This window comes from Thunnus thynnus, chromosome 12 (assembly GCF_963924715.1).
Source record: "Thunnus thynnus chromosome 12, fThuThy2.1, whole genome shotgun sequence".
In the NCBI taxonomy this organism is placed as follows: domain Eukaryota; kingdom Metazoa; phylum Chordata; class Actinopteri; order Scombriformes; family Scombridae; genus Thunnus; species Thunnus thynnus.
Window position 1 is genome coordinate 30,314,803 of NC_089528.1, and position 12,804 is coordinate 30,327,606.

General features: G+C 39.2%; 1 protein-coding gene across 2 annotated transcripts in view; it reads right to left on the minus strand.

Annotated features, from left to right (window-relative positions):
• dnaaf11 (dynein axonemal assembly factor 11) overlaps positions 1-12,804 on the minus strand; it is a 45,930-nt gene that overhangs the window by 5,848 nt on the left and 27,278 nt on the right. For both annotated transcript variants that reach the window (XM_067606817.1, XM_067606816.1), the window contains exon 11: positions 11,990-12,081. In XM_067606817.1, coding sequence (XP_067462918.1) covers positions 11,990-12,081 — 92 coding nt within the window. The remainder of the gene's footprint in view (positions 1-11,989; positions 12,082-12,804) is intronic.

Genomic DNA, 12,804 nt, shown 5'->3' on the forward strand with positions numbered 1-12,804 from the left:
CTCACTATAAAGCTCCGTAAAGCCGAGAGAAGCTGCCACAACCAACACATTACACACTGACAATATATACAGTATATTATTCTATAACCAGCCAACCTAAACTTAACTTATTTTAAAAACTGATCATGTGTTTTCTAAGTAGATCTACTAACTATAGCAGTCAAATAAATGTAGTAAAGTAAAAAGCAGAATATTATAAGTATAAGAAGTATTGGTAGCATAACAAAGAAATACTCGTTAAAAAGAAGTACTGATAATATGTTCCTTTTTAACATTAATGTAAGTAAAAATACATAAATTAGGTGTATTTTAAATGGTGCAATATCACAGACACCTTTGACCTTTGACCTTTCCCTGGTAATAAGCTGCTCTGTCAACTACCCTTCCCCGTTGTATGATAAAGTCTACGGTGTGGGCACCAAAGGCGAGACAATATTAATGAAATATGCTGATTTTTTCCTGGAAGAGCGCTGCAATTATAATTTAATTTCCTGCCCAGCAGCTGACAGTAAGCATGAGCCGGACGCAGGAGGAGCTGCTGCTGCTGCTGCTGCTTCATTACTTTGTGCATTCTGCTGCTTGTTTATTGAGAGGGGAATAAAGCTGCCAGAGGACACACACGCACCAGTATACTGTACGCTGAGCACGACGCCGCTCATGTCACGTCTTCCTTCACTGCAGCAGGAAAATTACCAGCTGGGCCACAGAAGATGGGAAAGTAATTTAGACCATTTTTCCTGCAGATATAATCGGAAGTGAATCTTTATTTTTAGAGTAGATATACTTAATAAAACTGACACGGCGGCCAAACAGCGTTTTAACTGCCGCAGCTTGAGTCCTTCCAACAACACCGACACCAAAAAGACAATCGCTACAGTTGTTATTCATTGAGTTTAACTGTTTTATTATATTTTTGGTGGGTTTTATTTAAGTTGATGTTAATTAAAAGTTCTTTCAAGGAACATCTTCTGGAGATTAGAGCTGCAGTTTTAGGTTTTAAAAATGTCAGAAAATGGTACAAAAAATAATAATAGAATAGAAAAATGTCTGTCATAATCACCCAGAACCCGAGGTTATGTCATCAGATATTTTGTTTTGTTTTATTTACATGATAACAGAGAGAGAATACAGTCCACACATCTCATCATCGCCCCTCCCCAGGCCACAAACAAACAACCAAGCAAACATAAAACAAAATCAGCACTTTAATTATATACAATGAGCCAAAATGACGTCTACACCAATATCTTTTATAATAAATCATTTACTCTTTTTGGCATTTTTGCATTTTCCAAATATGAGATATAAGGTGAAGTTTGTTTTCCATTGATAACTTCTCTAATGGGAAGAAAATAAGATATCTGATCAAGAAATACATTAAAAGTTGGAGCCGTCTTCTCTTTCCAACACAACAAAATACATTTAGAAGTAATGATGGTAAGTATTCTTATTTTTTAATTTATCTAAATTGTGATGAGTTAATGGGATTTAACAAAAAAATAAACAAGGATTGAATTGAATTTCAGTATCAGTAGCTCTGATTTTGTGGAGTTATATATTGATCTGAAAAGGTTTAATATCTCTCAGTCCCAGAAAAGATGAACCAAAGTGCCACCTGCTGTCTCACATCTCAGAGTTTTCTTTAAGAGAGCTTGTACATCCTGACTGGGTTTATATCTTTTATAGCTGTAGAAGAGCTCCAACTGTCAGTCACTTTGTCTACAAGACTTTTTTACTGTAAACTCCTAATTCCCAGATGATGTGAAGCTTCAGTGGTAGCTACACTCAATACTAATGTAAGAGCAAGTCTCATGGACGTCCGCAGAAAGACGACGACGCTTCTGTCTTGACTAAAAGCTCCTATAAGGTTATCACTCTCAGTTCGGGGGGGGGGAGCTAATTGAGTTGTAATCGGCTGCTGTAACGACATCAGCAGGTTCTGTTCAGCGTCTGCAGCCTTCCCGATCCGCAGAGGATTAGGTTTGGATGGGAGGTGATGTGATGTCACAGGTCTGATCTTAATCCCATCTGCTCACATTAAGATAAGAACCAGACTAAACAAGTCACATGGACTCAGAGAAGGCTGTCATGTTCTGCATGGCCTGCTTATCAGTCACTTTCCTGATGCTTCAAACACTCCACTGTGATGTGGATGTTTGTGTTTTTGTGAGTCAGGAGCAAAAAAAAAACCCCAAAGAAAAGTCTTTAGGGTCGCGGTTCAGTAGATTTTAATCAAGTAAAAGATTCTGTTTACATCTGAAATCGGCTTTTATTGGCTAAGACGCCAGATATGTCGAACCTGATCTATGCTTAAAACTTCCAGCTACAACCTGCAAGAAAGATGAGCAGCAGAAGATATGAAATGATGATTAAATATGTATCTGACACGTCTGAAATAACAGCTGTAGTCTGCAGAATTTTTACACCTTCATCCAAAAACTGAAGGTCCTGATTCAGAATTTTTTAAGCTGATAAAGGTCATAAAGTTCAGAGAGTGGTGCTTCTCTCTCTGTCTAACAATCTGTGTTCACTGGATGTTATCAAGTTTTATTTTGGCTTTTTGGGAAATTACTCACAGCACCGACAAAAACCAGCAGTCAGCTTATCTAAAAATAAGAAGCTGCTACCTGAATGTTTTGCTGATACAAATGAACGAACAGAGATTAAAGATTAGATTAGAGATTAGATTAGAGTCTCAGAGGGAATCCAGGTGTTTCATCAACCTGGAAACAGATCCAAAACAAACACTAAATGTCTTATTCAACATTAAAAGGGCTGGTAAATTAAATAAAAAGATCATATATACAGAGAGGTTGGAAAAGTCATGGCTGGTGAAAACAGCTGAGTCTCTTTATCGTCTTCACACAAAAAAGTGATGTTAGCTGTTAGCTAGCTAGCAACTAACGTCCTGACAAAGTCTGCTGGAGTCTCTCCTTTTTCTTCTCGTCACTGTAAGTTAATGAAGTAGATCTATAAAGAACCGGGATATGCACATACTCTTTGCTTAAGTTGAAACATTTTCTACTCTCTTTTTATGTCTTTCCATGACTTTGTATGCAGTCGTGCCTCTTCTAAATTCATTTAGCACGCTGTCTGAACACACAGAAAGGTCGAAATACCTTTCAACCTTTTCTCTACTTGTTTATTCATCACTTGTTAATTTGAGGGTCACAGGATTTTCTCTAAACACGGGGTTTGACATGTGTTTGATTTTCATTTTGGTGATCTAAGAACTCAATCTCATTTTGTTGTTTGACTCATTGTTACTGTGTGTTTAGACAGAACACAAAGCAAATATTAGAGGCGGCGTGACTGCATATAAAGTCAATGAAAAGACGGGTAGTAGACACAGATTTGCCCGGGCAGCATGAGTGAAAAAAGTATGTTAGATTCTTATCCATAATGCAACACCATCAGGGAGGCGTCTGATCGTCTGCAGCATGACAACGAGCCCAAACATTCAGCCAGAGTCATACAGAACTATCTTCATCAACAAGACAAACAAGGAGTCCTGCGACAGATGGTTTGACCCCCACAGAGATGCAGGAACAACCGACCTGCCGAGTCGGTCAACTTTAAATCAAGTTAACTGATAAATAAAAACTATTCATGACATTATTTTGGTAAGCAGGCTCACTTTAGTTTTACCGCCAAAAACTTTTTACACAGTCCTGTATATTATGAATCTGTTGTGCACAGAGGCGAGAGGGAAAAGGAGAGAGACTAGCTAGCTGCTAGCCTACAGCTAGACAAACACATACACACATACGCTGCTAGCTAGCTGCTAGCTTACAGCTAGACAAACACAAACACACATATGCTGCTAGCTTACAGCTAGACAAACACAAACACACATACGCTGCTAGCTAGCTGCTAGCCTACAGCTAGCTTACAGCTAGACAAACACAAACAGTCCAGCGGTCTAACTTGTAGGAATGACGCTTTCTGTCTGAACACACATTTAGTCGTGAATGATAAACTGGTTGCAATTATGAATGGAAAAGCGTACGGTAATGTTTCTCTGTTCATAAAAGTCTCCTTTACTAACAACATGAGAAGGAGGCTGAATGAATCTACAGTATGATCATGATAAGGAGGTGGAGTTAAGATTTATGACGCTTGGTCTAAGTTTAGCCCTCACACTCATCTTAGTAACAGGCAGGTAAACCTAATCGTCAGCACTTCCCTATGCAAGATGGATGGACTCATTACTCCAGAGCTCCTCTACTGATGCCCTCCCTGGTTAGGAAGTCCGAAATGGCTCCCTGTAATAGGTCACCCAAGGCAAAGGGCCCGCTGGTCATTATATCTCACAGGTAATGAGGTCTGTGGACCGTCAACAGAGAGGAATCAAGTCTCTCTCTGCCTTTCGCACCTTATTATCAGACACAGAAGACGTTATAATGAGAGAGCTGGAGACTGATAACTGCGGATGGTGCAATATTGATAAAGTCATTTGCTGTAAAGTTTGCAGCCTGGCCGATGCGGAGATCAGGAGGCGTGGAGGAGGAGGGGGTCAGGGGTTGGAGGATGAATGCAGCGGTTATTCTCATGATGGTGTAAACAAAGATAATCGAATCAGTCCTGAGGGACACCGTCACTGGGTCAGTTCACTCGTGCGTCATTATGAGTCCACTGCAGAGGCTGCAGGGCTGCCTGCTGCTAAGAAGGATGTGATATCTGTGATCTCCTTCTGACAACTCGCTTCTTATTTTCACAGCTTTTCTATCAGTTCTAATAAAATTACACTCAACAGGAGAACCACCGAGATCTGGGAACATGGTGACATCACTATGAGCAATCTGACAGGTCGGAAACAAACTGATAAGTTAGACAAAATTATTTAGAAAAGGAAAATTATTACTCAAACTGCATGTAGAAACATTTATCACAGCTTATAAACTCACTTCCTGCGTCAGCTACCGTATTTACTGTGGCTGTGTGCAATGATTAACCAGTAAAGTTCCCCCAAACTTTGTTATATGTATTAATCCATTATTTTTGTTTTGCTATAACAAAAGAATACATAATAGTAAATATATGAGCATATTTCCAGCTCATTTGTACATATATAATTACTGGGAGATTAAGATGTTTTCATATGATTTGCAAACAGTTGGGACACATTATTAAGTCTAGTTGATTACTGCCAAATGTTGTCTAGCTTCTGAAATGGGATTTGCTGCTTTTCTGTTTTAAATAATTTTAAATAATTCTTTAATTTCCCTTTTGGATTAATAAAGTTTATCGATCTGTAATTGAATCTCTGAGGGTGTTCTGACGTCGGACAAAACAAGACATTTGAAGACATCATCTTGACGTCTTGGACCTGTTTAATGGACATTTTTCAGTAATTTCTGACGTTTTATAGATGTGATGATTCATTGATTAACTGCATACATGACAAAATCAAAAAAACTAATTGATCGATAATGAAAATAATCATTAGATGCAGCTTTAGTCTGTGGATCTCAAGCTGCTCAGTCACTCTGCTGCAGGAAACGACTTCGATATAATAACATAAAGATCTGGCTTTGCAGTTGACCCTGACCTTTGACCTTTATAAACCTCTGGGGGGACGTGAGCGGTGGGTTTTAGATAATGTCTGATAAACCATTTCATGATACAATTCACACGTCGCCCTGCCTTGTGTCATCAAGCAAATCCATTTTAAACACAATCACGGCCTTCAGATCCATTTCCATCCACGCCAGAGGCTGGTTATAGAATTTGCGGGTAAGCCCGGGGTCAAAGGTCATCCCTAATCATGTCCAAATGATGCAATAACTCAGCAGCCGGCGGCGCTGCTCACCTGTCACCTTGCTGCGGTGCAAGCAGCAGCAGCAGCAGCAGCTTAGCATTTTTATGTTTAATTTAAAGGTGCGGGATCGCACCGGAGCTCTTTACCGTGTTTGATGGGGCCGGATGAAGGACAAGAAGTGGACGGCGGTCATAAAATGTTAATGATGGTAGCGCATAGTGACGAGCGCACCTCCAGGCGGGGAGAGGAAACAGAGCTCAGTCAAACAGCACGGCGGTCTAATGTGAACATTAAGAGGTGAAGCTGTTCTGAGTGATCCTACACTAACCCTCACTGTCTCTACTGCACAGAGGAAACAGCAGAGTGACTGTGTATAATTCACTATACTGCTGATTCATACTGTACCTTTTTATCAAAATGTGTCAGATATAAACTTATACAGATGAAAATTTTGTATCGAATATATATATATATATATATATATATATATACATTTTACTCCACAGAAGCTGAATAAAATGAATCCTAATGGATGGATGGATAACATATGTTATGAAATTGTCCAAAAATAAGACAGTTTTGGGGTTATGAGTACATAAAATGTTATGTTCAATATTAAACGTAGATGTATCACTATGTCTGTTTACTGGGAGTTAAAGTGGATGGACTGAAATCTGTAGTAACACAACGTTTGGCTTTTCTTTCTGTGAAAAGGATCATTCTTATGAACTGGAAAGTAAAGGAAATTAAATTGTTTTTGTATGAATCAGGAATCAGAGGCTTTATAGAGACATTGGCTTAGACGGAGCAGGGACACTTATAAAAGACTATATAAATAAGAGACTTCAGTGTTTTTGACTGTTTAAGAATAAAACCAGCATAATTAAATAGAAACCTGATCCTTGTAGGTAGAATGGAGTAGTCCTGTTGAATGTAATATATATATATATTATATATTTCCTTTGCTTATTGTCTGTAACCTGTCTGTATGTCAGCTGATTTTGGATCATTTCACCTGTTTGTCCAACAAGGAGAGCAAAACAACAGCAGTCATTTCAGCAAATATCAAAAATTTGATTATGTTTTATGTATTATGTTTTGATTATAGTCGGGTCAGCAGAATGTCAGACTTTGTTTCCTGCCGACAGTCAATGTTATTTTCTTTTAAATATCTCCTCCTGACATGTTTTAAGATTTATAAAAAATACTTCTTGCATGGAATAATAATTGTGTCTGATATGGTTTTTCAGTTAACTAGCCTCTCCTCTTTCTTCTCCATTACAAAAACATCCAGAATGTCTGAATATGTAAATATTATTGATCTGTAGTTTTCCTGCTGGACACCAGATGTCTCAGTGTTTGTTCACTGGAGGCTTTCCACATCACACTTAACGTGTTAAGTTGAATACTGGACCACGATTGGCTCCAAACTAGCTGTGATGTCACAAATCATGCTCATAGGTACACGTGTTAAAATCAGATTTAAGGTGAAACTTTCCTCCGACCAACATCCAGCTGACGGAACAAGAAGAAAAACATATTTTTGAGTGGAAGAGACTTTAACCTGAACCTTAAAGCCCGGTATAATCCATATTTTTATAATAGTGTTGTGGTTCACTGTCAACGCTCTCATACAGAAAAGTTCCCCTGTTTTATGAGTTTATTCTACAATTTTGACAAAATAATCCAAATCCTAAACAACTGTGGTCAAACCAAACGAACTCCAAATGCTGATGAAGACCATAACATATGGTTGAAAGCTCCAGAAAAGCCAGCAAGTGGGAGTTGAGATTATTTTGTCAACTATTCCCGTCATCAAGAATCATTTTAGTTTCCCTGCTTCACTGATCTGCTCTCATTTCCACAGCAATAATTCCATCAGCTCAACAACAGTCACGTCATATTCACCCATCTGTTGCTCTGGTTTGTCTTTCTAACAGAAATATTGTTTATTTTAATCACTAATTAATTTAAGTCAGTTCTACTTTGTCATTTTTTTTGTCAGTGAAACTCAGAACGTCCTGCTGATGTTTCACATTTAAAGTCTGGCAGCAGCTCGTAGGACATAACGCTCCCGTTTCTTGGTTTTAATGTGAAAGATCTGCAGGAAGTGAACGGCAAAGTAGAAGAGACTGAAATTACTGAGTATTTGTGTTAAAAACAGGAACTCAGAAAAAAGAGAAAAGAGCAGCAAATTCCTGAGTATATGACTCTGTTGTACTGGTGGAATTAGTGCTGTGGAAATGGACAATATGTCACGTTACAATGTAGATCCAGATCCAGAACCAGATCCAGAGGACTTGAATGCAACTTTAATTTCAACACTTGAATCAGAACGATGTTATCATTGTAAATGATTTGTAGATTTTAGTCATTGTAGAGGCTGGATGGACAACGATGGGCGAGAAGGTAAAGAAAACTAAGGCTGCAACTAGCGATTCTTTTCATTATTGATTAATCTGTCGATTATGTCCTCGATTAATCGATTAGTTGTTTGGTGGTGATCACAGTTTCCCAAAGACCTAAAATGTCTCGTTCTGTCCTGACCGACAGTCCACAAACTAAATATATTCAGTTTACTGTCACAGAGGACTAAAAAAAACAGAAAATAGTCACATTTAAGAAGCTGAAACTGTTGAATTTTGGCTTTTTTTTCTCTTAAAAATGACTCAGAATGATTAATAGATTATTGAAATAGTTGCAGCTCTGAAGAAAACAGCAACTTGACAGAGTTTTGCCTGAACTGAAACATCTCTCTCTCCACACTGTAACTGAAATGTGTTAACAGATAAAAAATGAATTTGAGTTTCTTGGTTACTCGATCACTATCAGTCGATATCAGAACGGGATATGGGTCACATTTAAGAATAGATATGAATCCTGATCCAAAAAAGTATCAGAAAGCAGCAGCTGTGTTGCGTTTTGAGCCTGAGAGCTTGAAGCTGTGACTCACCAGAGTAAAAGACTTGTTCAGCTGAGTGTTCGAGCGAGTATTCTCTCTCCCAGCGCGATGCTGCAGCTCCGGTCAAGGTTATCTGTGGCCGATACGCTGCCATTAGCAGGGAGAGCGCTTTCATCAACATAGCTGATAAAATGAATCATGCACAGTGTTTAATATACAACAGGAATCTATAATTAGGTCAACAGGGACCTGATAAGCCAGAGGCATTAGAATATGTGCGTATTCAACTCAAGGCCAAACAAATACTAACACCACCATCAAGTGAGACCAACACTTGACTCGGATAAACTCATACAGACCATCCAGCTGCCCGCAGGCCACAGCTCAGCTGCTAGTCGCTCTTTATGCCTCATTAATATTATAAACATATTATCTGTTAACACAACAAACAGTCAGATAAACAGAACAAAATGTTTATCACTTGATAAAATGACAACAGAACCTCCGTTTAAAAATCTGAACTCAAAACTTTAAACCATGAAGCAAATATATTTACCTTATGAGGAGAATATTCAATTAAATGAAAGGATATGGATGAAATGCTTTTATTGTGTAAAACTACTGTATATATCCTGTATGTGGGTGGTGACTTTATTTTGTTATGTGCTTCTGTTTCCTGTTTTCTCTCATCTATGTACTGTGTAAATAAAATACTCAACATTACCACTGATGCTTTTTTACTGCTACATGTTACCGAGAATTATGAGAAATTGTATATTATTACACTACAGCTTATTGCACCTGCAGAGCAGCCGCCCTGCACGTAACTCTTAGAACAGGTCAAGTCTTATATTTTAGTGCCTTTAAAGAGGAACTTAACACCGTCTGAAAAATGTGTTTCTGAAGTGGTTTAACTTTCACCTTGCTGCTGTGATGCAGGCGTATGTAAGGATACATGAAACAGCATATCAGCCTGTTAAATGACTCTTTAATCATCATCTGTGATGTGAAGAAATTAAAAATGTGTGTCCTAATCATGGTTAAAAAGGTCATATTATGCCCCTTTCCTACTATTTACAAACATGTTTTTATGGTCAAAAAGCAGCTGTATATAAGTCATGGATGCAGCGTCTCTGTCTCACTCAGATGTTTTGTGTCTGCTCAATCCTTCTCTCTTCTGATTGGCTCCTGAGTGACGCACGCCCAGGCCAACCACAGGTAGCCTAACAGATTGTAGCCTACTGTAGCGAGGTAAAACCAGGGCTCTGGGTAAAACTCACCGATGGCCGCCACTGAAGATAACGTTATCCAACATTTGGAAGGCTTTACAATGACAGATTTGCTTCCTGACATCCAACAACTGTGCAGCGTTTCCTCTGCGACTGTGTCTCGTCTGCTCCGCTCCGTGTGTGTGCGTGTGAGCCCCGCCCTCAGTGAAACACACAGAGCAGAGCAGAGGAGAGAAACTAGCGCGACCATAAATGAGACTCTCACACTGAGCTGGAATGAAACAAGTGCACATAAATTTCTTTCAGGAGGGAGGCGCTGTTGGAGGCGCGGGCCCCTCCGAGGCTGAGCGTATAGTTGTGACATCACAACCTGACGGAAGCCCAAACGGCTCATTTAAAGGCACAGTGTCACAGTTCCTGAATACAGGCTGTATGTATTTCTCCACGGACTGAACGTTTTAATACTTCCACTGTATTTATAGAGCACACAGACCTGCTTTATAATCAAAAAAGAAATGGAAATCTCCCGTTCTACAATATGTATGTTATGTAATAACATCGTAATGCTCTGCAGAGAGTCTCTCCTGTGTGGCTGCTGTCAGCTGAAGTGTTGTTCCCTCTGGATGGGAGTAAAGGAAGTGGTAACTAGTCTGGTTCATCAGTAGTTTGGCTGATTTTGCTGGAACTCAGCAGTAAAGCAACAAGCAGAGAAGAGAATGAAGAATCACCAATCCTACTTTTTCTCCTCTGTTACAGATTCTGATGCTGATGTAACTGCTGACTCCACAAAATGTGTTTTAGATTTGATATCAAATAATACCAGGGCCCGTATCACTGATACCGATATTGATACTTCTGATTAATAAAAGTGGATTATGGTGGGGGTGAGCCCTGTTTCACCATTTAATGTAACTGCATAATTAATGACCTACTTCTCATTACTGCCACATGATTTACCAGACATCAAGCATTATTTCTACTATTCTTCATGAATCACTTAAACACAGAACAGCTTTAAAGGTAAATATTAGTCCTCCTCCTCTGTTCTTTTCTGTTGCAGCTGCAGATTTTCTCTGTCATGTTTTTTCATAATGTGCTTAAACAAATTTCTGGTGTTACCACAGTAGTGAACATCCTCCTTACACACCCAGTTTGCAATGTTTTCATTGAGAGCAGTGAAATGAAAATAAGTTGTTTGCAAGGACTGATCCTCTTCTTTTGTATCAATCCTATTGATGCTAGTATTATTCAATACAAGACATGATATTAGATGTACCGATACTTGAGGGATCAATCCACCAACCCTCATTTTAAAATCTGTACAACAGGGACGCCTCCATGGTTTAAGGGGTTAAAATGCCAACCATGAACTCCCGGTTCAAATCCGTCCAGATGCAGTGGCACCAAAAACTTAAAGCAGAAACAGTGACACTGACAAGGAAGTAGGACGTGGATAAGCACGCCATGGCTGATAACCAGGGGCCAATACCCTTTCCATTAGTTTGCATCATGCATCCCTATCTGCACCCTGCTGCTCTGCTCTCCTTTCCCATCAGCCCTCTGTGATATCGTTTCAGTTAGTTGTGCAGGCAGGTCATTTTAAGACATGACTAGCTTTGTAAAACCTTCAGTTGCTCTACGACGCTGAATGATTTGACTGACGTTATAACGTTGGAATTCGCGACTCCTCCGCTGATGAATCATTCATGTTTAGGAAGCAGCTTTAACACAAACATAAAAATATCATGTCACAAGAAATGAGGCTCGTTTGTGTTTTTAATTCCTTGAAGTTTAAGTCAATTTTTCATTGTAATAATATATTTATTTATGAAATGTCATTTGAGCCTGCATGATTATATTGTCATTATTGCGCTGTAAAGATAATTTAATGAAAATGTCAAGTAAAAAAAAGAGAAACATCCATATGAGCAACATGTCTAACAGCACGGCAGGCCGAGGATAAAATACCACGTAGTTGTTTGTTGGTTTGGAAGCTGAGGAGCGTTTCTGATGTTCATTTTCCTTCCCGTCCACACATTACAAGGACATCTGTATCATGAGCTTTGCAGCTGCAGTGGGTGTAGTGAATATCTTTACCTTTTATTGTCCTCAGGCGGGCTGCTGCGTCTGTTTTGACATGCTCTGGGTGGACGTGGGATGGTCTTTGTCACTTTGATTTCACCTTCAGCCTTAAAGCAAACAGAGAGAGAAAAAAAACAACAACATGTTTATTTGTAGCAAACAGCATCTGCGCGTTCGTTTTCTGAGAGTTTACTGGCGCCGTGGTGCAGGATGCATCAGAAGCCATATGGAAGATTAATAGTAGCAGCTCAGACACTGCAGTATCAGCACCTGTCTCTCTTTATAGAGACTATATGAAGAGTTCCTTCATTAAAGGGGACGTTTCAAGCACATTTCCAGGTCTAGAATTGGTATATCTTTGCATGATTTACAGTTAAAAACTAAGTCTTTTTAGTATGAAATCCCCCTCTAGTAACACAAAGCCAGAATAATCATAATACTAAGACTGTAACCCTAAAACTCAGCTGCAGCTGAGCATCACAGAGGATTATTGATTTTGTCCTCATGCCTTACATTGTAATTGCTTTAAGAAGGCATGTTCTAGCAGAGAGTATGGGCAGGAGGAGTAATTACAGCAAACAATAATGCTTTCAGTGTAGATACGGATGTGTCTGTATCGTATTAAGCTAGACGTGAAAACATGACATCACCATCTTTAGATTCACATCACTAGTGTGGCTGAAAGTTCAGCTTGTATTTGCAAGAAAGCACAAAGTGCTTCAGCTCCTTAAAGTTTGACATGTGCACTACTTCTGTCGCAGCCAGCAGCTTCTCCTCTGTTGCCTGCACCTGGCTCAGGTGTGCACGTGTACTAGTGGATGTGTGACTGG